Genomic DNA, 25,938 nt, shown 5'->3' with positions numbered 1-25,938 from the left:
ATTCCAATCCCCAAAAAAGAGGATGCCAAGGAGTGCAGCAACTATCAGACAATTGCATTAACTTCCCATGCAAGCAAAGTGATGCTCAAAATTATACAGCAAAGACTCTTACCATATATGGAACGAGAAATGCCTGATGTTCAAGCTGGATTCAGAAAGGAAGAGGCACCAGAGATCACATTGCAAATTTACGATGGTTAACGGAACATACTAGGGAATTTCAGAAGAAAATCAGCCTGTGTTTTATAGATTACAGCAAAGCTTTTGACTGTGTAGATCATGAAAAGCTATGGAGAGTCTTAAAAGAAATGGGGGTGCCACAACATCTGATTGTTTTGATGCGCAATCTGTACTCTGGACAAGAGGCTACTGTCAGGACAGAATATGGGGAAACAGAATGGTTTCCAATTGGCAAGGGTGTCAGACAAGGATGCATATTATCTCCCTACCTGTTCAACCTCTATGCAGAGTATATCTTAAAGAAAGCTGGATTAGATTTAGAAGAAGGCGGAGTGAAAATTGGTGGGAGGAACATTAACAATTTGAGATATGCAGATGACACCACATTACTAGCAGAAAATAGTGAAGAATTGAAACGACTACTGATGAAGGTTAAAGGGGAAAGCGCCAAAGCAGGATTACAACTGAACATCAAGAAGACAAAAGGAATGACTACTGAGGAACTACTCAATTTTAAAGTTGACAATGAGGAAATTGAAGTTGTTCAAGATTTTCTATTCCTTGGCTCAATCATCAACCAACAGGGAGACTGCAATGAAGAAATCAGAAGAAGATTGAGACTTGGAAGAGCAGCTGTGAGGAAGCTAGAGAAGATCCTTAAAGATAAAGATGTCTCTCTGGGAACCAAGATCAAGATAATCCAAACTATGGTATTCCCCACTGCCATGTATGGATGTAAAAGTTGGATGGTAAAAAAAGCTGACAGGAAAAAAAATGATTCATTTGAAATGTGGTGCTGGAGGAGAGTTTTGCAGATACCATGGACAGCCAAAAAGACAAATAAGTGGGTATTAGATCAAATCAAGCCTGAATTCTCCTTAGAAGCTAAAATGACAAGACTAAAGCTATCGTGCTTTGGTCACATCATGAGAAGACAAGATTCTCTGGAGAAGTCAATAATGCTAGGAAAAGTGGAAGGCAGCAGGAAAAGAGGAAGACCTAAAACGAGATGGCTTGACTCAATAAAAGAAGCCACATCATCCAGTTTGCAGGATCTGAGTAGGTCTGTTAGAGAGAGAAGGTTTTGGAGGTCTTCCGTTCATAGGGTCGCCATAGGTCGGAGACGACTTGATGGCACATAACACATACACACAAGTTAAAATTAAATCAAGAGAGGCTTTAGCAGCAGAAGGGCATGTTTGCCAATGGTTTCCCTATATGCAAATCTCGGAGAGATTTGAATTAGACAAGAGACATTATGATTCTGAGCAATCTAAAACTGAATTTGAAATTGCCCTCTGTACAAATGATGGACATGTTATTTCTAAAATGTATAAAATTTTGTTGAGGTTTGAGACAGAAGAAGAGCAGGTAAAAGAATGTATGATTAAATGGGCAAACAATTGTGGACATGTTATATTAATGGAGCAACGGGAAAATATCTGGACAAGGGGAATGGAATTTACACTAAGCTCTAGTATCAAGGAAAATTTCTATAAGATGATGTATAGTTGGTATATGACTCCTGAAAGATTGGCTAGAATGTACAAGGATGCTTCAAATGTGTGCTGGAAATGCACTAAACAAGAAGGGACGTTTTATCATATGTGGTGGACATGTAAGAAAGCAAAGAGTTTCTGGCTGCAGTTACGATTATTGATTCGTAAGATTACAATCCAGTTGAAACCAGAGACTTTTTTGTTGGGAATGATGGACAGCCAGTTGGAAAGAAGCTTTAGAACTTTGTTTTTAGATTTGATCACAGCAGCAAGAGTACTCTATGCACAAAAGTGGAATATTCCAACATTGCCTACAGTGGAGGAATGGTGGATAAAAGTATTGAAGTTTGCATGAATGGCAAAACTTAATTCACTGATTAAATACATTAGTTACATTTTTTACTGAATGGAAACTGTTTATAGACTTTTTACATGAAATAGATAATAAGGACTTGACATCTGGATTTAAGGATTAAGAATCACGAACAATAGAAAAAAGAGGGCTCTTATGTTTAACTTAGAATAAGTGAAACTTTGAAAATGATGTTTATTTGTTGCGGAGAAAATTGGAACTCAATTTGTAGTCTAGTTTTAGGGGTTTTTTTCTTCCTTTACTTGTTTATGTATTGTTAGTGTGTCTTTTTTCCCTTTAGAATATTTTTTTAAATGTTCTCTGTTTATTGTCTATAGCAAGACCTTTTTTCTAGGAAAAGAGGTGGTGGAACTCAGTAGGTTGGCAGCACATGGGGCAACTTCTGCAGGAGATGGTGCCCCTGGCACCACATGGCACCCAGACCGTATGAATATGTCACTTCTGGGAAGTGACATCGTCGCACAGGGCACAGCCACTCTTGGGAGTGCTGCAAACGAAGGAGTTTAAATTGCTCTTTGCACCACTGGCAATTTAAACTCCCCCCTTGCTCCAGCTGACTGGTGCCAGTCAGCTGGAGAAAGGGGGAGTTTAAATCGCCAGTCAGCTGGAGCAAGGGGGGAATTTAAAGTTTAATGGTCACTGGCCACGTGACCATTTTCCAGAGGTGCTGGAATGCCGTTGCACCGTGTTCCGGCTGAAAAAAAAAGCCCTGGTAGCTTTTATAATTTAAATAAAGAAAATTCTTCGCATTGAAAAAAAAGAAAAGAAAAAAAGGAAAGCTCATATTGCTAATCTTCACGGTGCCCAGGACTTTGGTTTTATTTCTCAAATCCTTGGGTTGCATTGAAAAAATGTGCCACTTCCAGAGCACCTAATAGCAAGTACATTCTGGCAGATCCCCCCCGCCGCTTTGCTTGAAATAAGGTCACCAGGTGTGTGTTTGTGTGTTGTTGTTGTGTGTGTGGGATTGGAGGTGCGGAATATAAAGAAGTTAACAAGGAAAATAGGGACAGGTTTCCTATGGAGAGCTGAAAGTCAAAGAGAGTGGGACGTGGAAGGGAGGGAGATGCCTAAGCTGCTTCCTTTTATCTAGGATCTCCTTTCATCTTTTCCAAGCACAAAGAGCAGCAGACTTATCTGCTGCTATCCAAATTCATCCTGCTCTTTAACGCACAGGGACACCCTCCCTCCCAGCGCTATCGGCTTGACTGTCCCTCCAAGCTCTGTACTGGATTTGGAGGTAAGCCAAATACCAGGGGGAGTGTGTGTAGAAAGCAAAAGCAGTGACTGGCCAACCTCCATCAACTCCTCAGTTTAACTCCCTCACTGGGTATCTTCTGCTTTTGAGGCACAACATCTCATCTCACCACTGAGTTGCTGGGTGCACATGCTCAGAGCATCATTCGTATCTCAAGGTCCAGCAGAAGGTCCTTGCACACCTTTTCAAGTAGGGTCAGTGAGGACAGGAAAGTCCACTGCAACGGAATATCTCTCTTGAGCAAGACTTGGTATACTCCATTGTTATATCAGCAGAGTATAATGCCATAGAGCCCCACTTCTGGAACTGCCATTTTCTCCAGGGGAACTGATCTCTGTCATCTGGAGATCAGCTGAAATTCCAGGGCTGGCAAGGCTATGCATCCCAGAGTCTCACCATCTTTTCCTCATTCTTTTGTTCAGCTTACCCTCCCATTATACCCTGACCTGGATAGCCCAGATGAGACTGAATTCATCAGGTCTCAGAAGCTAAGCAGGGTTGGCCTTGGTTGGCAACTGAATGGGAGACCTCCAAAGAAGGTCAGCATTGCTATGCAGAGGCAGGCAATGGCAAACCACTTCTGTTAGTCCCTTGCCATGAAAACCCCACAAGGGGTCACCAGAAGTCAGCTGTGGGTTGAGGGCATTCTCTGCCACCACTCTCCCATTAGAGTCTCCCGTCCATCAAGACTCCCTGCCCTCCTTTCCAAGGCTTCCTAGTCCCTCACCCAGGAGCAGCCAGAGTCTTCCAGCCCCAAACCCTTCATGCCATTCAGGCAGTTCTTCCAATCTCTGTCAGGGACTTGACACAATCCGAACAAAATCCCTTGCAATATAGTTATCTCAAACAGGGGTCCCCCCAAAGGGAACTTATACAGACTGCCTACCAACTGGCATTTTCCCTTTTGGGGGGACTTATTACTATCAAGTCTATTACAAATGATAACCAAAGGCTTTCCAAAACATTTTACACAGGAGACCAGGCAAGGTCCTCCAGCAACCACTACACAAAACATGTGCGGCCTCTCTTTTACTCATCACCATCAGGGCAGTTCACAGTTTTCATGGCAGTCCCATTTTCGCAGAACCATGACTGAAAGAGCTGACCAGGAAGATACGAAATTAGTAGGGGTCCCAGGAGCTTGCAGTTCGCGGGGGTTTGCCCCTTTGCTTGCCCATCCATCAGGGATCGGTGGGAAACAGGAAGCCCCCCAGAGCTTGCCCACCATGGCAGGCGCCCTAGGAACCCACTAATTTCATACTTCCGGGGGGGGGGGGGAACGTCACTTCCAGAAGTGACGTTGTGCTGGCTGCAGGAGTGCTCCCATGGCCCGCATGATGACATCACTTCCAGAAATGACATCATCATGCAAAGACTGGAGCCAAACATGGAGCACATGACAGACATGAGGAGAGTGCCAGGCCTGCCCCCCCCCCCCCGCAACCCACTGGGAGGGTATAGGGACCTGGCAATCCTAGAAATGAGCCCATCCATGTTCACCTCCCCTTTGTAACTAGGTGACTGTGCACCCCTTGCACACAGGGTACTACATGGGAATGCCGCCTCCCTTCTGTTCCATGTCCCCCCCCCCAGCCTGTCTGCTGTCTCCTCTCTGCCCTCTTCCCACCAGTGCTTGCTGGTGGACTCACCCTTGGCCTCCAAGGCCACAATGCAAAGGAGGAACCTGCAGAAGAGACGGAGGCTGCTTAGAACCTCCTCTCGTGCTCTGACCCCACACTGCACACCTCCCTCCCCCCTTCAACAGCACAAAGGGCTGCGGTGGAAACTCTCCGGCAACCTCGGCCGGCATGCTTTGCTGCATTCTGATTGCCAAAGGCAGATGCAGCAGAGTGTAGAATTTCAATTTAGGGACTTTCCACGCAGCCTCCCACCAATTGGTCTTGCCATTTTTTAAAAAAGTGATGATCCATGAAGAGCAAGCGAAGAGGAAGAGGGAGTGGTCCCTAGTGCTATGGTTTTGAGAGCTCCCTGGATAGGGAAACTACTTTATTTTCCAGGCTTTTCTCCCATCAAGGTTCAAAGACTTCATGCATCAGGTTAAGAAGCACCCAGCCTCTGACTGTGGGCGACTAGACAAACCCTGGAGCCTCCAGCCACCTTCTGCATCCCTCATGTTCCATGTTTATCTGATCAGATGGTAATTTTCTCCCGGAGCAGGGCCATTTCTTGCTAAGGAGAAAGGAGGAAATTTTATTTTCTTTGCTTGTCTCTGGGGGACTTCAGAGTCCTCAGCTGCAAGAGCCTGGCTGATGCCTGGCTACATTTCATGCTACGCCCACGACACGCAGTATATCTGCTTTTCAAAAAATATCCCAGGGCGCCACTGGAAAGCAGGTCTGTGGGCTTTACAGAGAGGGAGCTAATTTATACCCTCTGACTCCATGGAGGCCTCAAGAGAGAATTTCTAAACCAGATCAGGGCTTTTTTCCTGCCGGAATGCTCTGGAACGGCCTTCTGACACCTCTCCCTGTGTGGTGGCCCCACCCCCTGATCTCCAGACGAAGATCAGTTCCTCTGGAGCAAAGGCAAGCCTGCTCCTGGGAGGGAGTACACATGGTGGGAGGGTGGGGGAACAGCATGGAACAGGCTGAGAGGGGGAACACTCCCCTGCTTGGCAGTGGCCTGATCCAGGCTGAATTGGGCCTTTTGGGGGCCTGTTTTGACCTAGTTTGGGCCCAAAACGGACAGGATTGGGTCGCTGCTGGGGGGGGGGGTGCTCAGGCCCAATCCGGGCCGAATCAGGCCCCCTGTAGAACATGGGAGCTCTCCCGGGGCAGCCACAGCCTGCATGATGATGTCACTTCCCAGAAGTGATGTCGTCGCACAGTTCCAGGGGCACCACCTTCTCCCAGGAGTTGCCCCAGGTAAGAGTTCCCCCACATCTTTCCCCAGAAAAAAGCCCCGAACCAGATGATAATAAAACCATAGAAGTGCCAGAATATGACTGGCTAGATCCAAACAACGGTCCCTCTGGCCCACCATGTTGTTTCCCTCTATGAACAGACAGTTGCCAGGAAGCTCGGCCATCCCTCGCTGACTCTTCCCCACCACTGGACCATCAGAAGCGCCCTGGGCCTGAACGCGGAGGCCCCATCCGGTTGCTGTGGCAAACAGCCGATGACTGACTTATCCTCCATAATCAGTCTTACCCACAAGCCAATTTCACTGTGCACATGAAGGGAGCAGGCAGGTATAACCACAAGTCGTGCCTTAACCCACTGAAGACCAGTCTGAACGTGGCCTTAACTACTTCAGCCTCTATCAATAGGAAGTTCAAAAGACAGGAGGATGGAAGATTTTTGCTTAGTCTCTTAGGCTTCAATATGCAGCAGAAATTGCTCCACACAAAACACCTCTCCTGGCAAAAGCAGTGTACACACCGCCTTCTTCCATATTTTCCTCTCCATAAAAAAGAGATCCCAAGTCAAGTTTCCTCCCTAAGTCCCAGGAGAGAAAGGGTGCAAGTTAGACCATGACCAGATGTTATTCACAAACCAGTGTCAGAGAGAAAACAAGGTTAGGGGATGTAGCAAAATGGTAAGCAGGGACAAGATAGCATTATTTTCTTTCAAAATAGTTTAGGGAATGTTTGGAAGTGGCTGGACAAAAGAGGGGAGCATAGTTGAGGACCAGCAAGGAAGGGGGGCGCTGAAGGATGTAAAAGGTTATTTTTGTTTCAGGAAGATTAGGGGTTCAGTGAAGTAGCTCAACAAAAAAGAGGAGGCAATGGAGCCTGGCCTTGCCCTAAGATCCCTCCCTCCATTCCTCTCCCATTTTTATGATGGATCACAGTCAGTGGGCCGGCACTCGATTGTATTTATTCATGTTATTTATAGTCCGCCTTTCTCACTGAGAATGAAGGAGGATTAGTCTAAGTCAAGACAATCAGCAGCAGGGATATTCAATAAACTATGTGACTGGGGTTATAAATGCAAATTGGAAGACGTTTGAAAACAAGTAGAAATCCGATACATAGCTGGAGCAGACCATAAGCAATTCTAAACCTGACATACTAAACAATGGAGAAACTACCCAGTAGGAACATATTTACAACAGACAGTACACAGAAGTATAGTCTACAGTCCCTATCCCAAAGCATCTCTCTGAACCCTTTTCTTTCAACACAGTTCTCCCACCTGTGTAAATAAACTCTCCTGAATAATTCAATTTTACACAGTCTGCAGAAAGCCAGGCAAGTGGGAGCCTTCCTGACCTCTTCAGCAAGGCCATTCCATCTGGTGGGGGACATGACAGAGGATGCGCGTGTAGGGGCAGCTACTGATTTTGCCCATGCACAGAATGGCATCTGCAGAAGGCCCTGTTCAGACGGGTGAAGCTGCCATGACAGAACATAGGGAGAGAGGAGGTTCCGCAGATACGAGGGGCCAAATGACATGTAACGCTGGGGTTTCGTGACTGGTACCTTATAAAATTACCCACGGGGGGATAGCGGGTATGGACCCCAGGCCTGGGGGACAAAGGGGCACTAATTTCCCCCTTCCTGTATTCCTCCATCTGCTGCTTGTTGTCACAGCAGGGGGGGGGAAGACAGCACCCATCCAGTGCCTTTCCCCTGAAATGGGGCTGCAAGCAGAGTAGTTGTGAAAAGGGCAAACGGGTGGCTTCTCTTAGAGGTCAGGTCTGGCGTTGTAAAATACCCAGCTCCTGCGTTCAAGCAGTTGGGCCCTGAACTAACCAAACGGGACCACCTTAGGCTTTCTGCAGAAAACAGTGTCCATTCTGTGCCCACTAAATTCACCAAACTGCAACTCTATAATGGCATAAAATGCACCAGATTGCATTAGAAGGGCGTTAAATTGAACATAATCATCTTTGCAAAAAATTTTTCACTTCAAGCTTTAAACATACTGCTTACGCATATTGTGTGTTTCCAGATCTCGAAAGGCTTGTTTAAAGCTTAGTAACCAACTAAGGGAAACCAATTACCAACAGGGGAGTTATAAATAAAAGCATAAAGTATTCATCTGATCCATAATTCATTGGGAACAGACATCCCGCCATCTGGAGTGGGGCTGAACTTGTAATGCAGGCATCAGACGGCTCCTGATGATGATTTGACATGCAAGAAATGGCTGTCAATGTTGCAAGTGATTTCTTCTGATATCTTATTTCTGATTGTCCTGAAATATCCCAGGCAGAGTCAAGGGATAATTTTTTAGTTTTTTTAAATCAATAATTCTACTCCTGTAATGAGAAATCATGTAAACAATAAATAGGCTTGGAAACTGATTTTTTTTTAAATTAAGCAAAGTGATGGCACAGTGGATGGATTCCTTAGTGGGTTGCAGACTGCGCACGCTACCTGGATGAATGTATTTTTGAGTCTGTTTGACAGCCAAGATCCAAAGAAGAGTGAAAGTCACCCCATACTCTTAAGGAGGGCTCAGGCTGGCTCATCTCAGACAGCAGCCCCACCTCATAACTTTCAGAAACAGCTTGTGGTGTGGCTGGGCATCATGGCTTTCTTTAAAAAAAAAATCCCACTGCGGATGCTTCAGCAATTAGACATACTGAAAAGAGGCTTTTTTTGGATTCTGGCCTCTGTATTCCATCTTTACTTATTTCCTAGCCTCCTTTTTATTGTGCATCTAACACTTAGTACATAGTAAAATGAGTAAAACCTTAATAGGTGGTACCTAGAGAAGAGTGCTCCCCTGAGGACTATAATTTGGAGTATTTTTTAAAAATCATTTTGAAATTCTCTCTCATTTGATTTGATCTCCTTTGACTGACTATAAGTCATATGTGCTTATTCACATTGAGAATGAAGAACCGTTAGCAGCATTTTATTGACTTTGCCTTCTCTTTCTTCTCGGGTTGTTGGTGTGCCCCCCCCCCATTACCCTATTTTTGGTTAGTTTTGGTGGCCACCATGTGCTTCGGGGGGCGGGGGGGGGGGTGTTTCCAGCATCATCATGTCAGCCTTGAGTACAGGATGGACGCCCCTGACTGGGGACATGCTCAAAGGGCCTTTGTATTGCATGCCATTGAACGAGCGAGCTACCTGTCCCTCTGAAGTATTGCCAGGCTCCGCACTTTTTGTGCCACAGGGAGAAAATTCAGTAAGCATACCCCCCTCCCCCCGCCCTGGGATCTGGTTCATCAGAAGAACACCATTATGAACAGAATTAACATAATAACAGAAATTTGCAATAGGCACAGTTATTCAGCACCAGAGGAACAAGGTCTTTCTTCAAAGCAAGGTTCTAGTCCTTATGGGTGTAAAGAAAGGCTTGCCAATGTGCAGATGATGTCTCAAATTTTCAGACGCCAGTAGAGAAGATAATAATATTATCAGGGATAGGGCTTCACTAGTGCTTTATCAGAGAAAGAACAAAGCAATTATGCAAATACGTGAACATTTGCTTAGTCTTCAGGCTTTCTATCAGTCTGGCACAGAATGTCATTTTTTCCCCTAAAAGTGCAAGCACTGGATGGCAACTATACGATCCTTGTATATACCTTGCATGAATTTCTTCGACCCTGAACTCCTCCTTCTCTTCTTAAAGTCCAACATGCAATTAAAATTGTTGCACTGAATTATATATTGAACAGAAAATAACAGGCTAGTTATGAAACCAATCAACTTTTTTCACAAGAAACTTTCCCCCCCCCCCCCACACCAGGTTCTATCAACCGGTCATCCTGCTCTAGCTAATCTATTTCATCTCTGAGCTGACGGAAATATTCTTCAGCCTTCGCAAGGAGCCACTTGTCTTCCTTGCTGTTTTCTCCATTCGAATTTGCATTCCCAAGCACTTTGCAGACAACATAGCTAGGAACGAGAATCACCTCGCTGCCTAAAAGGCCAGCCATAATGAGGGTGCTATTTATACGAAGAGGAGGAGATAATCATTTGAGGAAGAAGCAAAGTTTTCAGGAAACCAATCCTGCTGAAACTCAAAACCAATTTGTTACCAACCCCCCCCCCCCCACACACACACACATATGAGCATCTGGTGAAGCCAGAATCCTGCAACGTGGGACTTTTTGCAAGTTCTGAAATTCACAAGATGTGTTGCTTCTGAGCCTGACAAAGTAAGACAAAAAAGGCAGCACTCCGTCTGCGGTGCTGGCTAGCAAACTTTCTGTCAACACCACTGCTGGTGCCAGACCAGGATCATGGCAGATGGCTTGGAATCTCTGGAAACAGCATCTCTTCCTTCTAACATTTAATTAGACTCTTTGTTTTGTCTTGAGGAATGCTTTGGAGACCAAGAATTGCTGCATCCTTCCTCATGCTTCTTCACATATGGCTGTCATCTTGTTTTACTCTCCCAATAACCCTGGGAAGTAGGTTGGGGAAAAGGGAAACGGATTCACTGCAGATCATCTTGTGAAATTTGAACGCAGAACTCCCTGGCTCAAGTCAAGGGAAGAAGTGCGCACGACGCGTGACGTTAACGGACACATTCATTCCAGGAAGAAACCTCCTCCCGTCCACGGCAGCATTTAGACAGGCTGACCCCCTGGATCTGTTCTGCCAGCGCTTCCTCCGGAACAAGGTCCCCTTGAGAGCAGACTGCTCCTTGCACTCATCACCACCCCACTGAAGGTCCTTTCCATCCCCTCCCCACCACCCCTGTCATTGGGCTGGGGAAATGACACGTACATGCACAATTCAGCAGTGGGGGGCGGGGAGGCTGCGCCATCGAGGGGGGGGGCATCCCCATTTCAGCTAACTGCTGTAGTTCCCCAACACCCTCCCTCCTCCACTGAAGGGGCTTAAATCTGCCTTCTCTAATCCAGAAGGAGACCAGCAAACAGCGAAGTCACGCTCATTATTTATTTATTATCATTATTATTTATTAACCAGATTTTTGCCCCACCTCTCTGTCCTCATGGGTTTCATGCCCTCAGGGAGCGGAGTGGCTGTGCCTAGGCCAAAAGCCGCCAGGAGCGGCAGCTTCCTTCCCACAGGCCAGAGCAGTAAGCTGCCGGCAGGGAACTGGCAATGCCAAGCTCACAAAAGGGCCTCTCTGAGCTGAGAAGGGGGAGGCTGGGATCCAGCAATTCATGGCATACACAACAAAGGCCTTTGCTACCTAATGTTGACCTAGACAGGGCCTTCCCTGGCTGATTCTGCACACGTTGGATAATGCACTTCCAATTCTCTTTATAGATCATTTGGAATGGATTTTTTCGTGTGTGGAACAAAAAATCCACCTTAAATGATTGATAAAGTGCATTGAAAGTGCATTATCCAACGTGTGCGGAATCAGCCCGTCACAAATTAATTGCTGGTCGTCAGACATGAAGCTGAAGTTGGTTCCCAGTTCCTCATTCGCAGTTCCTAGTTCCTTATTCACAGATCAGTTCCCAGTTCTTTATTTGCAGTTCCTAGTTCCTTATTCACAGAAAAAGCCCAGTTATATTATAGAAAGGTGTCAGGGGCTGTAAAGGTTGACCAAATGGCCCAGAACCCCTCACCTGAACCTGCTTTGATCCAGAGTCCAGAAATTCACATGTCAGTGGGAAAACGGTTAATTACCAGCACAGCACTTTTAACATCTAGATGCCAGAAATCAGACAAGGGTGACTTTCATTCTTACTTTTATTTTCTTTGGATCTCAGAGGAATTAAAAAAAAACCCAGTTTTTTTCTTACATGTACAGTTGCCCAAAACACTATTATTTATTTCTATTACACCCCGCCTTTCTCAACAGTGGTGACCCAAAGCACCGTACATCATTCTCCTCCCCTCCATTTTGCCTTCACAACAACCCTGCGAGGCAAGATATACTGAGAGAGTATGGTTGCCAACTCTGGGTTAGGAAATTCCTGGAGAATGGGGGGTTGGAGCCTGGTGAAGCCAGGTTAGGGGGAGAGGAGAGAAATCAGCAAGGCGTAATGAACATCATAGAATCCTCCCTCCAAAACAGCCATTTGTTCCAGGGGGAATTATCTTTGTTGTGTGGAGATCAGTGGTGCTTGTGGGAGGCCTCCAGCCCCGCTCTGAAGGTTGGAAAGCCTGCAAGAGGGCATATCTGGCCCAAAGTCACCCGGGCAAGCTTCCAGGGCTCAGTGAGGATTTGAACCTGGATCTTCCAGATCCTATAGCAAGACATAGACTGGAAGTGATTGAAAGTCTGGTTCTGGAGCGAGGAGCTCTTCCTGGGCAGTCTCACACAAGCCTGTTTTGGGAAGAGAAGTGTAACCAGAGTTTCCTCTGGCAAGTGGCGCACTCTCCGCCTAACCTACTTCATAGGGTTGATGTGAGTTTCCTTGGAGCATCTGCTCCAAAGTGGGCTTCCCGCAGAAGAGAGATGATGGCACCCCCAAGCAATCTTTGGATCTCCCTGCCACACTCAGCCCTACAGAGACTGTCCCCTACAAGACGTGTGCTGGGCCCCAACACAAAACACTGCTTTCCCAACATCGGCTTCTGAGAGGCAGCCCAAACAGGAGGCCTTAGCTCCAGAACCAGTGTTTGGATGGGCAACAGCACCTGTCTGGTTGTAGGAGACAGCCCAGTGAGTGCACGGCTGTGTGATGTGGGGCCATGCAAGGTTTTTTTGGGGGGGTGCAGAGGGCTTGTATCTCTTACCCTCCTTCGAAGCTGTTAACTCAAGAACTGGGCTTTGTAGGAGGACCCAGTATATGTCCACTAAGAGGGGAGAGTCCGCTGAATATGGAGGTGTATGATATGTGCTCCTACAGTCTTTGTTTTGGGGTAATAAGGAACTAGGAACTCCAAATGAGGAACTGGGAACTGGTCTGCAAATAAGGAACTAAGACCTGCGAATGAGGAACTGGAAACTGGGAACCAACTTCAGCTTACACTTCTATGCCTATAATAAAAAGAAATCCTGCTTGAAATGGACCAGTAGTCTGGGGGTGTGTGCGCCAAAATCCTATTCTCAATGATGTTCTACATAAAGGAAGGACGAGGAAAGATGAGCTCATAAAGAACCACAGAGGAAGAGGAGGAGGAGGAAGAGGAGGAGGAGAAATCTGCTCTATCCAGTTAAGTGGCAACAGACTTGCAGTGCTACAGGAGAGGCTTACTGCCAGCTGCTTTGTGATTAGGGACACACAAAAAGTATTTGCAATTTATACAAGGCTTCTAAGAGTTGAAAGAGCTCAGTGTGCATTATCTTGTTACAATCCTCTCAGCATCCGACAAAGAGAGCTGTGTCTCTCGAAAGCTTATGCTACAGTAAAGTTGGTTAGTCTTAAAGGTGCTACTGGACTCTTTTACTATTTTGCAACTACAGACTAACACGGCTAACTCCTCCGTTGCGCCTAAGTCCACAAGATGTATTTATAGTAGTGGTAAGACTCAAACCCAGGCCTTCCTGCTTCATACATATACCAGCGTTACACTCAGCTACACGAAACTGCAAAATCCTAAATATGTCATCCAATACGTTAAAATTATTAACTAAATAGCATTAATATAAACTAAAGAATAATGCATATGCATTTTAAAACAAATGACAAACAGCTGTCAGATCACACCAGGGCCTTTGGACTCACTGGCTTGAACAAAAGCTAGGAGGAGATTTACTTCACAGTAAATGGCTTTCACTTTTTCCCCCTTTGTACGTTCATAACCAGAAACACTTTTAAAAATTAATGCTGAAAATTCAGGTAAGACACACAGAGGTGGTCCCAAAGCAGCCAGAATTCAGGGGAATGAGGGGATCTCTGGCCCATGGTGAGGGGCGAACGAAAAAAGAGGTCTCTAACAACGCCTGACTGTAGCAGCTATAGGGGCACGTGGATACTGCACTACGCAGCAATGCAGATATATGGAAGGAGGGCCGTTATTTCTGGGACGAAGCTCTCGGCTTTCTTTCCTTTGAAGCAGAGAGGTCACTTTTGCTTCATGTGAAACTGAGGCTGCAATCCTATGGATGCTTTCCTGGGAGTAAGCCCCATTCAATAACGGGATTTACTTCTGAGTAGACCTGTCTTGGGATTGCTCCCTAAATCTACATGCAAAGGCATAAAGAATCTGCAAACTGCTTCTTGGTTGCCTTGATGGTAATATGAAACAGGATTTTCTTACTCTCCAACATGAAAGCTACCAAGGCAGTCCCTCAAAATAATCTCCTGATGTGGGATTAAAAGCATGGCAGACACAAGAACACTTAATCTGGGTCTCTTTTAATCTACTGCCTTGATTCCAAGCTGGGAGCAGTTTTTCTGCCATCACATTTTCAGCCACATTCCTGACCAATATGAAGGTTAAATTTTCAAAAATGAAATGTAAAACACTTAGCATTCTGAAGAGACCCTGCGTGCTACAGAAACATACCCCATGGGCAACTTGGTGCTAGACGTGTACTATAAACAACTATGCTTATCCAATACCTTTTGCTTCCTTTTTCTGTTAAAGACACCAGCGTTGTTGTAAAAACAACATACCTCTGTCTCAACCACTCTTCATACTAACAAAGGATAACAACCATGCCTTTCGATTTATTTATTTTATGACTGATCTGAACAGGAAATACTCTGTAAGAGCAACACCATGGGCTATTAAATAGGCTCCTGGGGAGAAACATTACTTTTGGTGCAGCTGAGTAATTTATGCAATTGAAAAAAGAAACAGAAAGCAACGGAACGTCCAGTTCTGCAATTTCCAGAAGCACTCAGTACTGGCAGCACCGGCGCTTCCACCCCTCGAGAGCCACCCTGGCCAAACCCTCCCCTGGAAATAGTTGATTCCATCTGAAATTGCACTTACCTGCCTGGTTTGTGGTTACATTGACCGACACAAAGGGTCGTGCAGCAGGGCTCTGGCTGGACACACCGTTCACGGCCTCAATGTCAAAGGTATAGTTTGTATGCGCAAGCAGGTCCACCATCATGACCGAGGTGTTTCTCAGGCCGTTTTGCTGTGGAAGGTACCTGACATGACCACCACATGCCTCACAGAGCCCCGAGTGCCAGTTGCACTTCTTGCATGCAATATAATAAGACACATCTTTCCTTCCACCCGTATCAGCAGGAGGAATCCATTCCAGAAAGACACTAGTCTCGTTAACATTTGAGATGGCACTCCGAGGAGCAGAGGGCGGTCCTGGCGTGTAAAGTAAAGCGAGAGAAAGAGAGGGTAAAAATCAGATTCAAAGTCCCCACTCACGATCTCAAACTCCCTTAGAAGAATCCCGTTGACGCCCAGGCATTGGACCCCTCTGCTAGTGACCCTGAGCAACACCCCCCCCCCCCCGCCAGAGATGCCGCAGTATCCAAATCTGCTCAAGGCAGTTTGAGGAGGGAAATACCTGAGGGGCTCTCAGAGGGACTCCCGACGGATCGTTATTATTTGGGAAGCTGGGACTAGTAGATCAAACCATTCAACCTGCTATCAGCCCACCAACCCCGGGAAACCATCTGTTCCTCTAGAACAGGGGTGGTACGCCAACATGTTTTAAACGTACTAAGCATGGCCGTCTACTCAGTATCTCCGTAAACTTAATCCGTGTTGAGAGAACAGGAGCAAACCCTCTTGCTGGATTAGTCCAAAGCCTTGGCCTACCTAGTTCAGCATTCTTTGTAACCAGCAGGGACTGGGTAGTGATCCGCCAGTAGAACGCCCCCAGCCCTGGCCAGCCCCGAGGCCCTAGCTACTGTTCCTGAGAAAAAGACCAAGGCATATGTTCAGAAAAGCGCTTTCCTGCATTTTACAGCTACAAACTTGGGTTTGCCATCACAAGCCATTCAGTTTGGAATTCAGATTAAAATACTGAATTTTGGCTGATTCAGTAAAATCCAGGTATTCTGTAGCAAAAATCAAGTATCCTGAATTTTTTACAAAATTTTCAGAAAATATTTGGAAAAATTTGGCCATTGTTTTCTATGGGAAAATCACTCTGGCGGCTATCTGGGGGCTGGAGGTGGCACTTGTCATGGAAATTCCACCAAATCTGGAGCCAAGCCAAACTGAAGCAAGGGACACCATTGCAACTCAGGCCAACAGAAGCAAACTGAATCAAGGGAATGTCTTGTGCTTGTGCTTGGGTACTGCTTGGTTCTGTTCTGTGGGCTAAGCTGCAACAGCGTCCCTGTTGTGATGGGATGTTGCTTCAGTTTAGTTTGGGTGGAATGGATGCGATTCTCTGATGTGGTGCTGGCCCCCTTCCTTCACTGTGGTTCTGGGGGAGGGGGGGATTCCAATCCTGTGCTTCAGTTTGGTTCTGTTGGGCTTTCTCTGGGATGAGCTCAGCTTGCATTTGGGAGTGCGCCTTGGCCATGGCAGTCGTTGCCCCCGTGTGTTTCTGCAGTGGGAGTCAGCTTTGACTTTTTCCCCATAGGAAACAATGGATTGGCTGGGGGCACCTTGTTCAGGGGCCAACACAATTGGCCCCCAGGATCCAAACTTCATGAAACTTGGGGTATCTTTAGAAGACAGTCAGGAGTAGGTTCCTTCCAGATTTGGTGAAGTTTGATTTAAAAATGATCCCTCCAGCCCACCAAATACCTCCCAGAATCCTATACAAATCCTATACAAATCCTATACAAAACAAAGGCTGAATTTTTCAGAAATAACTGAACCAATTTAGAGAATCAATTCAGAATTCAGAGAATTTCCATTTTTTTCTCAGATTTGGTAAAAGCAAAACAAAACAGATTTAATGGATTTTGGGGGTGTGCACACCCCTAATCAAATTGAATACCTTTATCACATGTACCCTAATCACGTGTACACTCGGCTGGGAGCCACTGTCTACCTATACATCTTACATGTTTGTGGTTTTTTTCAGTGCACACCTAGAAACACAGTATGTGAAGAAGCCCTTGCACCCAGTCCACAGTTTACCTTTTAAAATGAAACACCAGAGTTTAAATGGAAAAAGGAACTGGGAAAAGGCTGCCTTGCTATTCACGGCAGGGATGGAGCACGTTGTCTACTATTCAGGAATTAAGTGTCATGCCTGTGATTGGAGAAAATGAGGCACTCTTTGGCAGCTGAAGGCAAAGATCACAAAGGGACCTCCCTGACCAAGCAGAGAAGCCACCAGACAGTTTGCTGGCCGTGTTCGCCTCCCAGACCTGGCCCTGCTTGTGGCCTCTGCAAAGTTTGGTCGTGTCATTATTCTGCTGTTATCTAGGGACAGAGCATGGCTACTAAAGAATCCTACAGACAAGGGAAACCGTTTCCAAGAGAATGGTGTATAATTGTGTTTAAAAACAAATCCATCCAGACAACACCGTATTACAAAAGCTGGCCACAAATGCCATGCATTTAACCCAAGGAAAGTAACGGGCTGGAGATTCCGGATGAAAACGGACACCTTTGCCCAAAGCACAATTAACAGAATGCACACTGCCACAGGGCAACATGAGGGTCATTTAGTTCAGAAGATTTTGAAAGGGGTTCAAAAAAGAATGAATAATAGATCTGTCACCACAAGCACTAGCCGTGACTACCAAAAGGAACCATCAGGCACAGGGCTGCCGGCTCCCAGAGGGGAAAGTCCTGGAGGTTTGGGGATGGGCGATGCTTCAGCGGGGTGTAATGCCACAGGGCTCGCCTTCCAAAGCAGCCCTTTCCTCCAGAGGCACTGATCCCTGCAGATCAGTTGTGATCTGCAGATCAGTTGTGACTCCAGGAGATCTCCAGGCCCCACCTGAAGGTGGCAACCTTATCCAGGCACCATCTCTCTGAATACCAGGTGTTGGGGACCAAGAACAAGGGATGGCTCTTTACCTTCATGCTCTGCAGGTGAGGTTCCAGAATCACCTGGCTGGCTATTGCTAGGAACGAAAGGAGTGTGAAAACCCAAAAGACAGACTCAGTACCTGGAGCCACACCCCGCAAATGTCACCAAACTAATGTTGATTTGGGGGAGAAGAGTTAGAAAAGAGATTTCCTTCTAAAAGTGCCCCATATCATTCCTTTCCCTGGGTCACCTTTCCATGACTTGCCTCTACAGATCTACTCGCTAGCATCTCCCCTCTCCTCCTCCCACAAGCTCCCCTTCCAGGCCTAAGCAATCTACTGAAGATCCACTATCTAAGCCACTTCCCCATGCCACAGCTTGCTCTCACTCTCACATGCCAAAACTGCTCATCTGCCCATCCTTGCCAAACTAAACACCTTTGCCCTCCCCCTCTCCTCCACACTCCACTACAAATACAAGCAATTCCACACTCTGCTCAGCAAAAATGCACTGATCTCCAGTCTCCAGACTGCTCACCCCCTTTGACCCACAAAGCAAATCAGCTTCTTTGAGCAGAAAACAGTTCAATAATTCATGTGCAGTGTGGAAGGACTGGTACAGACCATACTGGGCATCTCAAAGGCACGATAAAGGCACTTAACCACCTTGTGCCCGGAGAAGGTGCCTCCACGAACAAATTAAACCCACAGGATCCAAGACTACAGAGAGGGCCTGAAGTTCAACCCAAGACAGCAATTTTACATTCACTAAAATAAAAATTTTAAAAAGATCTGGAACGTCTCCAATGACCAAGCAAAGGCTTATTTGCCAAGGAAGAGCCGAAACAAATTCCTTTTTCATGGTTGCTTTCATGAGCATCAAAACCAGTCTGCTAGTCTTGACAGTTTTCAGCATCCATTGCAAATATATTAGAGTGCTTTTAATTCTGCTCTTCCTGGTTTAATTTCCTTTCTTCTTCTCTTAACTTGCCCTCAGTACCATTTTATCCAATTGGTTGTGCTGTTTAGACACATACATTGACTTTGTGGGTGATGTCATGCAACAGCCCTCGAGAATCCCACAGGATGGAGGGAAACGAGGGCAGGAACAGGTGTGACGAAGTTAACAGATCTCAATTCACCCGCAAGAGGGAAACTGGGGCCGCACGTAGCTGAAATTAAGACTGGAGTCAGACAGAGAGTGAGAGGGGATTTGACCGTTAACCACTGTTGGTTTTATTAATGCCAACCAGAAAGTTTGAAGGGGAACAGGAAGGATTTTAAAGGGAGTACTTTCTAAACTGCATGAGGGTGCAGCTCTGATGAGCAAAAAAGCAGGGATTGGGGGGCCCACCCTCTCCTGCCCTGTGCCTAATGTGGTGGGGGCAGGGAACCCCCCACTCCCAGCCTCTACCCCCCCTTCACCTGGCTGGCAGGGGGCAAAGGGTGGGAATAGACCTCCCAGGGCACGCTCCTGGCGCAGCACGACGACGTCACTTCCAGGAGTGGTGCCACTTCTGGGAGTGACATCATAGTGCAGGCCGTGGGACTGCTTCTGTGCTTCGCACCGGGCCAAGTCCGGGCCCCGAATGGGCCGATTCAGGCGCAAAGTGTGGGGGCCTGCGTGATGATGTTGCTTCCGGAACATGAAGACATTCCACAGGTAAGTTCTGGGGCCCCTCCCCTGCCACTGGGAAGGTAAGGTGACCTGGAAACCCTAGACAAGAAGCGTGGGCAGTTTGTCTTCTGAAGAGGAACAAAGAGACGCCACGTTTGCCGCACCCACCTGAGTGCCAAGGCTGAGGACTGCAAGGGCAAAAGAGGCGGGAACGAACCCTGAGGGGGACAAAAGGGCCCCCAAGATTGCTGCAGGAACATGGGCTTTTGCATCATACTAGCACATCTCTAACCCTGCGGTTCCAAAGACTGAATGGCTCTCAAGTCTTGGGAAGAGGAAGCAGCGATGCCTGCAGGTTCTCCCCCTACCCAACCTGAAGGCAATGCTATCAGTTTGCTCCAGTTCCTGTTGGGAGTGCTGACTCCCCTTCTCTCGCCTGTGCCCAGACTCCAAGCCCCCCCCCCGTCTCCCCCTTGAACGTTTCTGAACTCTGTCCTTCCACCCTTTTGCCATCTTCTCTAGAAAGATGCTTTCTCTTTGATGCTTTCAGCTCTTCCTGCAAAGGGCAGGGGGTTGGACCAGATGCTCTGTAAGGCCCCTTCCTGCCCCAGGATTCCAGTAGGAGGGCTGCTGAGTACTCATCCCACCCCACCCCACTCCTCTCCTCTGCCTCCTACATTCTACTACAGACTGGCTTAGCAATCGGGTGTGCGGTGTGCCTTTTCTCTATACTCCTCCTCCTCATGCGAAGGGATGGCGCCTGTCCTTTCTTTGGCAATGATCTGAGCCAGGCCCGTCTCTTCCACGGCTTTGATGCATGCAGAACTGCAGCACCCCAACTGCAACACTGTGGCAGGAAAGCAGCGCTTGCAGAAAATCTTGGCAATGGCTGGTTCGCCAGCAGAAATGGCCTGTTTGCTGCCCTTTCTCTGGCCTTACATGTCCGGGCAAAAAAACAGCATGGGAGAGAAGCTGGAAGCCCCTCCTTCCTCAGCACGGTGACAGGACAACGGAGTGGTTTTAAGGTAAGCTGCACAGTTCTTTGGTGTGACGACGAGTCGGGAGAGGCAGCCGTGTCCCAACCCATGCCCTGCTTAATGTCCCGCTTGGCTCTAAGCCTTTCAGCCCAGCAGGCAGGTCGGATTCCCCGTGTCAGCAGGGAGCCGGTAATACGTCGGGGAAGCTGGCCCCGTGAGAGCTCCAGCTTCCATTTGACAAAGAAAGCTCTTGGGGATGCGGACAACAGCCTCAAAAGACGAAGGCTGCCACAGGCCTCCGGGAAATTCAGCAAGTCGTAACTGCAGGGCGGAGGCTGCAAGAACATGGCCCCTGCCCTGTTGTGGATCCATCACCCACATTCCCTTTCCCTGGCTCTACCACCCACAACCCCCGTTTCTCATCACCACTTTAAGAAGATGTCCGCTTTGTGAGCATGTTAACAGTACTAATTTCTGTAATATTTTCCTCATTTGCAGCTTTCCATCCTGCCCTCCAACAAACCTAGTCTTGTGTACTGGCCAGCTGTGGAATCCCTGCTTGCTGCAGAGAATTCTGGGGCATCTTTTAAGAACGCTCTGGCTGCTCGCCTGGACTCCAAACAGGCTGCTGCTGACTGAGGATGTCAAGGAGAGCCAAAGCTGTCTTGGAAAACAGCTTGTCTTTCTATGAGGACTGAGTTGTTCGCTGGGAGGCCTGGGGGGGGGGGGTCCTTTGCCACCCAGGTTGAACGGGATGACATCATGGCATTCAGTCTTCAGGAGAAACCGCTGAAAAGTGACACCCAACATTATCCCCACCACCACCTGCAAAACGAATGAGCAATACACCCAAAATCACAAGTTTCCAACCAGTTAACAGCAAAGCAGGGGACTGACTCAGGAAAATCAATCTGTAGGCTGGGCAATGGTGCTTGTAGCTGTTGGGCATCTGATAGGCAGGTGGCATTTATTACAACACAGTCTATAAAGACAGCTAGTTTTTCTCAGAGCAGCTCCGCCCAGGCTCTGCAGAAGCCCCACCGTGTGACCTGGATTTTTCACCACCAGTGGTATAAAATAAATGCAAGGCATTCACGGTGGCGCTGCTTGAATGGACCCTTCCAGAACTTAAGCTGGAGTCTGAAAGACAGTCATTCCATGTTGACGCCCTTCGAGTGGGGAACAAGAATGCCGTAAGGGTTCCCGCGTTGCTGAGAGCTAGAAGAATGGCCACGGACAAACACCCAACCACATGCCACGTCTCTGTCTACAGGTCCCTGGTCACACTCAAGAAATCTCATAATTCTTTCCTCCTTGTTTTCTATTATCAGCATAAGCCTAAATCTCAATAACCAGACAAAGGTAAAGGTAGTCCCCTGTGCAAGCACTGAGTCATTACTGACCCACGGGGGGATGTCGCATCACGACGTTTTCTTGGCAGACTTTTGTTACGGGTGGTTTGCCATTGCCTGCCCCAGTCAATCTACACTTTACCCCCAGGAAACTGGGTACTCATTTTACCGACTTAGGAAGGATGGACGGCTGAGTCAACCTTGAGCTGGCTACCTGAACCCGGCTTCTGCCAGGATCGCTCTGGTCGTGAGCAGAGCTTGGGCTGCAGTACTGCAGCTTACCACTCTGTGCCATGAGGCTCCTACTCAGACAAAACAGAATATAATTTCCAGTCAATACAGAGCTATGGGAACCAAGTGAAAAGCTGGTTAGCAGCAAGGTACTAACTATTCTACACATATACTGTAATAGGCATGCTACAGTGTGATGCAAAATTAGATGACCTTTTCTTCATCCTCCTGCATAAATAACGAAAGGTAGCCAATGATGGCTGGATAATGCTTCCTTAAATGACCAGTAATGGCTTTTGATGGCTGATGGCTACTGAATATGCACCACCCTGTAGCCTGTGGAGGAAGCAGCAATCAAAGTTTTGCAGCTGGCTGGTGTTCAGGGTGTGTGTGTCCTAGGCTGCGCTAAGGAACAAATGCTGCCTTAAAGAATCGGGCTGGTTCCACCCAGGGATGTGATCATGAAATAGCACCCCCATTGCGAAAGCAGCAACAAGTGTGTTAGATGCATTCACATGCCCTGTCCCTGCACTGTTCACGGCTGGTGCCACCTTTCCCCACTCCCTTCCTCCTCATCATACTGGCACGCAAGTGCCAACTTGGAGGGGGGGGGGAATCTTCTGGCAGCCCCTCCTTTCTCCATAACAGTAGAGAGGTCATGCACAGCAGAGCAGTTCCAGCCTGTTCAAGAGCTGGAAAGGGGGCTGGAAAAACAGCCAGTTCAACAGCAGAAAAGAAGCAAATGAAGGGGGCGTAGGGGAAACCCGTAGAAAGGCTGAGGAGGAGTAACATACCAGCGTGCCCAACCACATTCCACAGCACAAGAGCATAACGGACACCAGGAGGAGTCGAGGAGCAGGGCTGGGTTTGGGAGGGCAGCAGGGGGGCTGAACTCCGCAGTCAGGGAACGGGGGAAGCTCCTTTGCCTGTTCTGACCCAGAAACCCTTTGGAGGCAACGGCATGCCCCAGATAACCTTTAAAGACCCTCACCCTTGGGAAACCTGACGCAGCAGGGTCAGCCGTAGGGGCTGTTCATGCCTCTTCGTGCAACAAGTGAGGTGGGGAACAAACTGGAAGATGAGCAGGAGTGCCTGGCTGAGCCCCCTCCCTACCCACCACCGCCTGCTTCCACTGCTTGGTGTCTGCCCTCCCCCCCCCAGCCCACTCTCATTCAGAAAGCGAGCGCAGCTGGGAACAGCAGGCTGTGGGGGAGGGGTCCGGCTCCTCTCGCCTGGGCACCGCCCCCCCCCAATCACCTACCCCTTGCTTTAGACATAAATGGGACAGACACATGAACAAACAAGGCTACTTTGGTTCTCAGCAAACAGACAGACAGAGAAACACTGTCAGTGGGTCAGGCAAATTGCCTTAGTGCACCTCTGTTCCATTCTGCTTATGACACTGGAACATACTGCAGGGCCAAATCAGATCCTGTATGGAGGACTCACTGGCAGGGCACGTGGCAACCTCCAGCATCTCAGAATTGGGAAGGCCCCGTTTCTGAAGCCATGGACAGCCACGGTCAGTCAGATTAGAGAGTAATGGGGCAAGGAGTGGAAGCAGAAGACGGATCCGGACGTGCCTGTTTTTCTGCGACAGCGCTCACTGAGAAAACCAACCATGCAATGCAAATAAACTCACTTGTGCAGGCCATTGTGGGTGGATCGGACTCCTTTCGGTAATAGTTCTCTTCACACACACAGGATGTTGAAGCTTCTTCCCGTGTGTAACTGTGCGGAGGGCACTTGAGGCACACCTGTGCCTGGGGGGAGTCCTTAAAGAACCCTGGTTGGCAAGCTGCAAGACATAAACCAGAAATTAAGGGTTTTTTTCCCCTCCTCTACAAGTTCAACACTGCCTAACACAGGCCTTTGTCACGAGCTGTTCATGAGACATTCTATGATTAGGAGCAAGAGGGCAGGAGACGAAGGACGGTGCAGCCGCCGCCGCCTCGCTTGGCAAGTCCGCTGTGTGAATGAACTTCCCATACAGGTTAAGGGACGGAACAAGAGGGAGAACCGTGTTGCCGTCATGCAAATGATCAAACCACTTGGAAAGCTGCTTAATATCAGTAATGTGCAATATAGTACAGTGACAAGAGGGAGAACGTGTCTTCAAAAAGTGAAAGCTTTAGTCAATTTAATTTTATCCTCATCTGGCATACTTCAGTCACAGCATAAAACCCCAGTTTAATTAAATAAAGGATCGTGTGATAATCGGAATGCAAGCTGCTTTAGCAATCTGTCAGAACAGCATGTGAAATCACAGTCCAAACTTGGCTTATTAACCACAGTTGGTCTTAGCTATTTGTTTGTGTGATGTACAGAAACATGGACATCTTGGCTTAAGCCTGCTGATGCCTTCGTGGGCTCCCTGGCTACAGCGATGTCTGGCCAAAGCAAAGGCAAACGAGGACTTCGGTGGGTATGCTGGAACACCTGCCAGTTTGGCTCACTTCTTGTTTGCCGGTAGTGAATCGATGGGCTGTTCAACAACAAGTATGCTTATATACCGTCCTTCTGGACAGATGATTGCCATGCTGAGAGCAGTGAAAAAAGTCAGTGTTGTGGTTATCCCCACAATATAGCTGGAGAACTGGGGCTGAGAGGAGGGGCTGGCACAAGGCCACCTGCAGAGTTCACGGCCGTTCAGCTGTTTACGACTTGTTCATGTTGTAAACTACTTGCGAGCCTCGGAAGCTGCCTCCCAGCTGATGCGGGATCCCCGTTGGGAGCTGCCTCCCGATCTCCTGCTGGGGAAATTTATTCTGTATCCAGCAATATTTGGGGGGTGGGAATCAGGGGCCAATTCCCTGCTGGTCGTCTTGTGGCTGAATTCTTCTGATGTCTCATCCTGGAAACTTTGCTGCCTCCCAGACAAGCTGAGATGCACCAGGTTCAGGCAGAGGCCACTATTTAAAGGGAATGCATTGGGGTCGGCTTATGTTAACACGGATTCTGTTCCTTCGGCAGTCTCTGCAGTTAGAGAAGTATACCACGCAGTATCATGCCAGAATCAATGTGACCCACAGTTACATGCTAAACTAACACTATGGTCCAATCCAGATTTAAACACTGGCAGGAAATCTTTTTTTGGACGGACGGCCCCCGGCTCAGCCCCAGATGTCCTGGAACATGCGTTTGCAGCCGTGACCGATTGGTTGAAACAGAGTCGACTGAAACTGAACCCAACAAAGACGGAGGTCCTGTACCTGAGCCACGGGGGACTGGGTTTGGGACTCCGGCTCCCGCCCTCGATGGGGCACAGCTTGTGCCAGTTCTGAGGGTCAGGAGTCTGGGGGTGATCCTGGACGCCTCCCTGAAAATGGTTGTCAGGTCTTCTTTTTTCCACCTGCGGCAGACCAGGCAACTTGTCCCCTACCTGTCTACCTGTGACTTAACTACAGTGATCCAGGCAACAGTCATCTCTAGGTTAGACTACTGTAACTCGCTCTACACGGGCCTACCCTTGAGCCTGACCCGGAGATTGCAGCTGGTGCAAAATGCAGCGGTGTGCATTATTATGAAAGCACCAAATAGGGCGCATAATACACCAATGCTGCACGAGCTGCATTGGTTGCCAGTGGAATGCCAGATCAGGTTCAAGGTTCTGATATTGTCCTATAAGGCCTTGTGTGGACTGGGGCCAGCATACCTGAGGGGCTGTCTCTCCCCGTATATTCCCCAGAGGACCCTCCGATTGGGAGAAAAACAACTGTTATGGTCCCTGGCCCCAAGGAGGCACGCCTCACCTCGACTAGAGCCAGGGCTCTAGTCCCTTTCTCAGTCCCAGT

The 25,938-nt window shown here is 47.8% G+C and overlaps 1 protein-coding gene across 2 annotated transcripts in view; it reads right to left on the bottom strand.

The window, feature by feature from the left end:
* Positions 1-25,938, bottom strand: part of EPHA5 (EPH receptor A5) — a 294,365-nt gene that overhangs the window by 121,372 nt on the left and 147,055 nt on the right. For both annotated transcript variants that reach the window (XM_054991243.1, XM_054991244.1), the window contains exons 3-4: positions 23,787-23,942; positions 15,048-15,383 (exon numbers count right to left, since the gene is read on the bottom strand). In XM_054991243.1, coding sequence (XP_054847218.1) covers positions 15,048-15,383; positions 23,787-23,942 — 492 coding nt within the window. The remainder of the gene's footprint in view (positions 1-15,047; positions 15,384-23,786; positions 23,943-25,938) is intronic.

Source organism: Eublepharis macularius, chromosome 11 (assembly GCF_028583425.1).
Source record: "Eublepharis macularius isolate TG4126 chromosome 11, MPM_Emac_v1.0, whole genome shotgun sequence".
Classification (NCBI taxonomy): Eukaryota; Metazoa; Chordata; class Lepidosauria; order Squamata; family Eublepharidae; genus Eublepharis; species Eublepharis macularius.
Note: the sequence above shows the minus strand (reverse complement) of the source record. Positions and strands in the feature narration are given on the sequence as shown.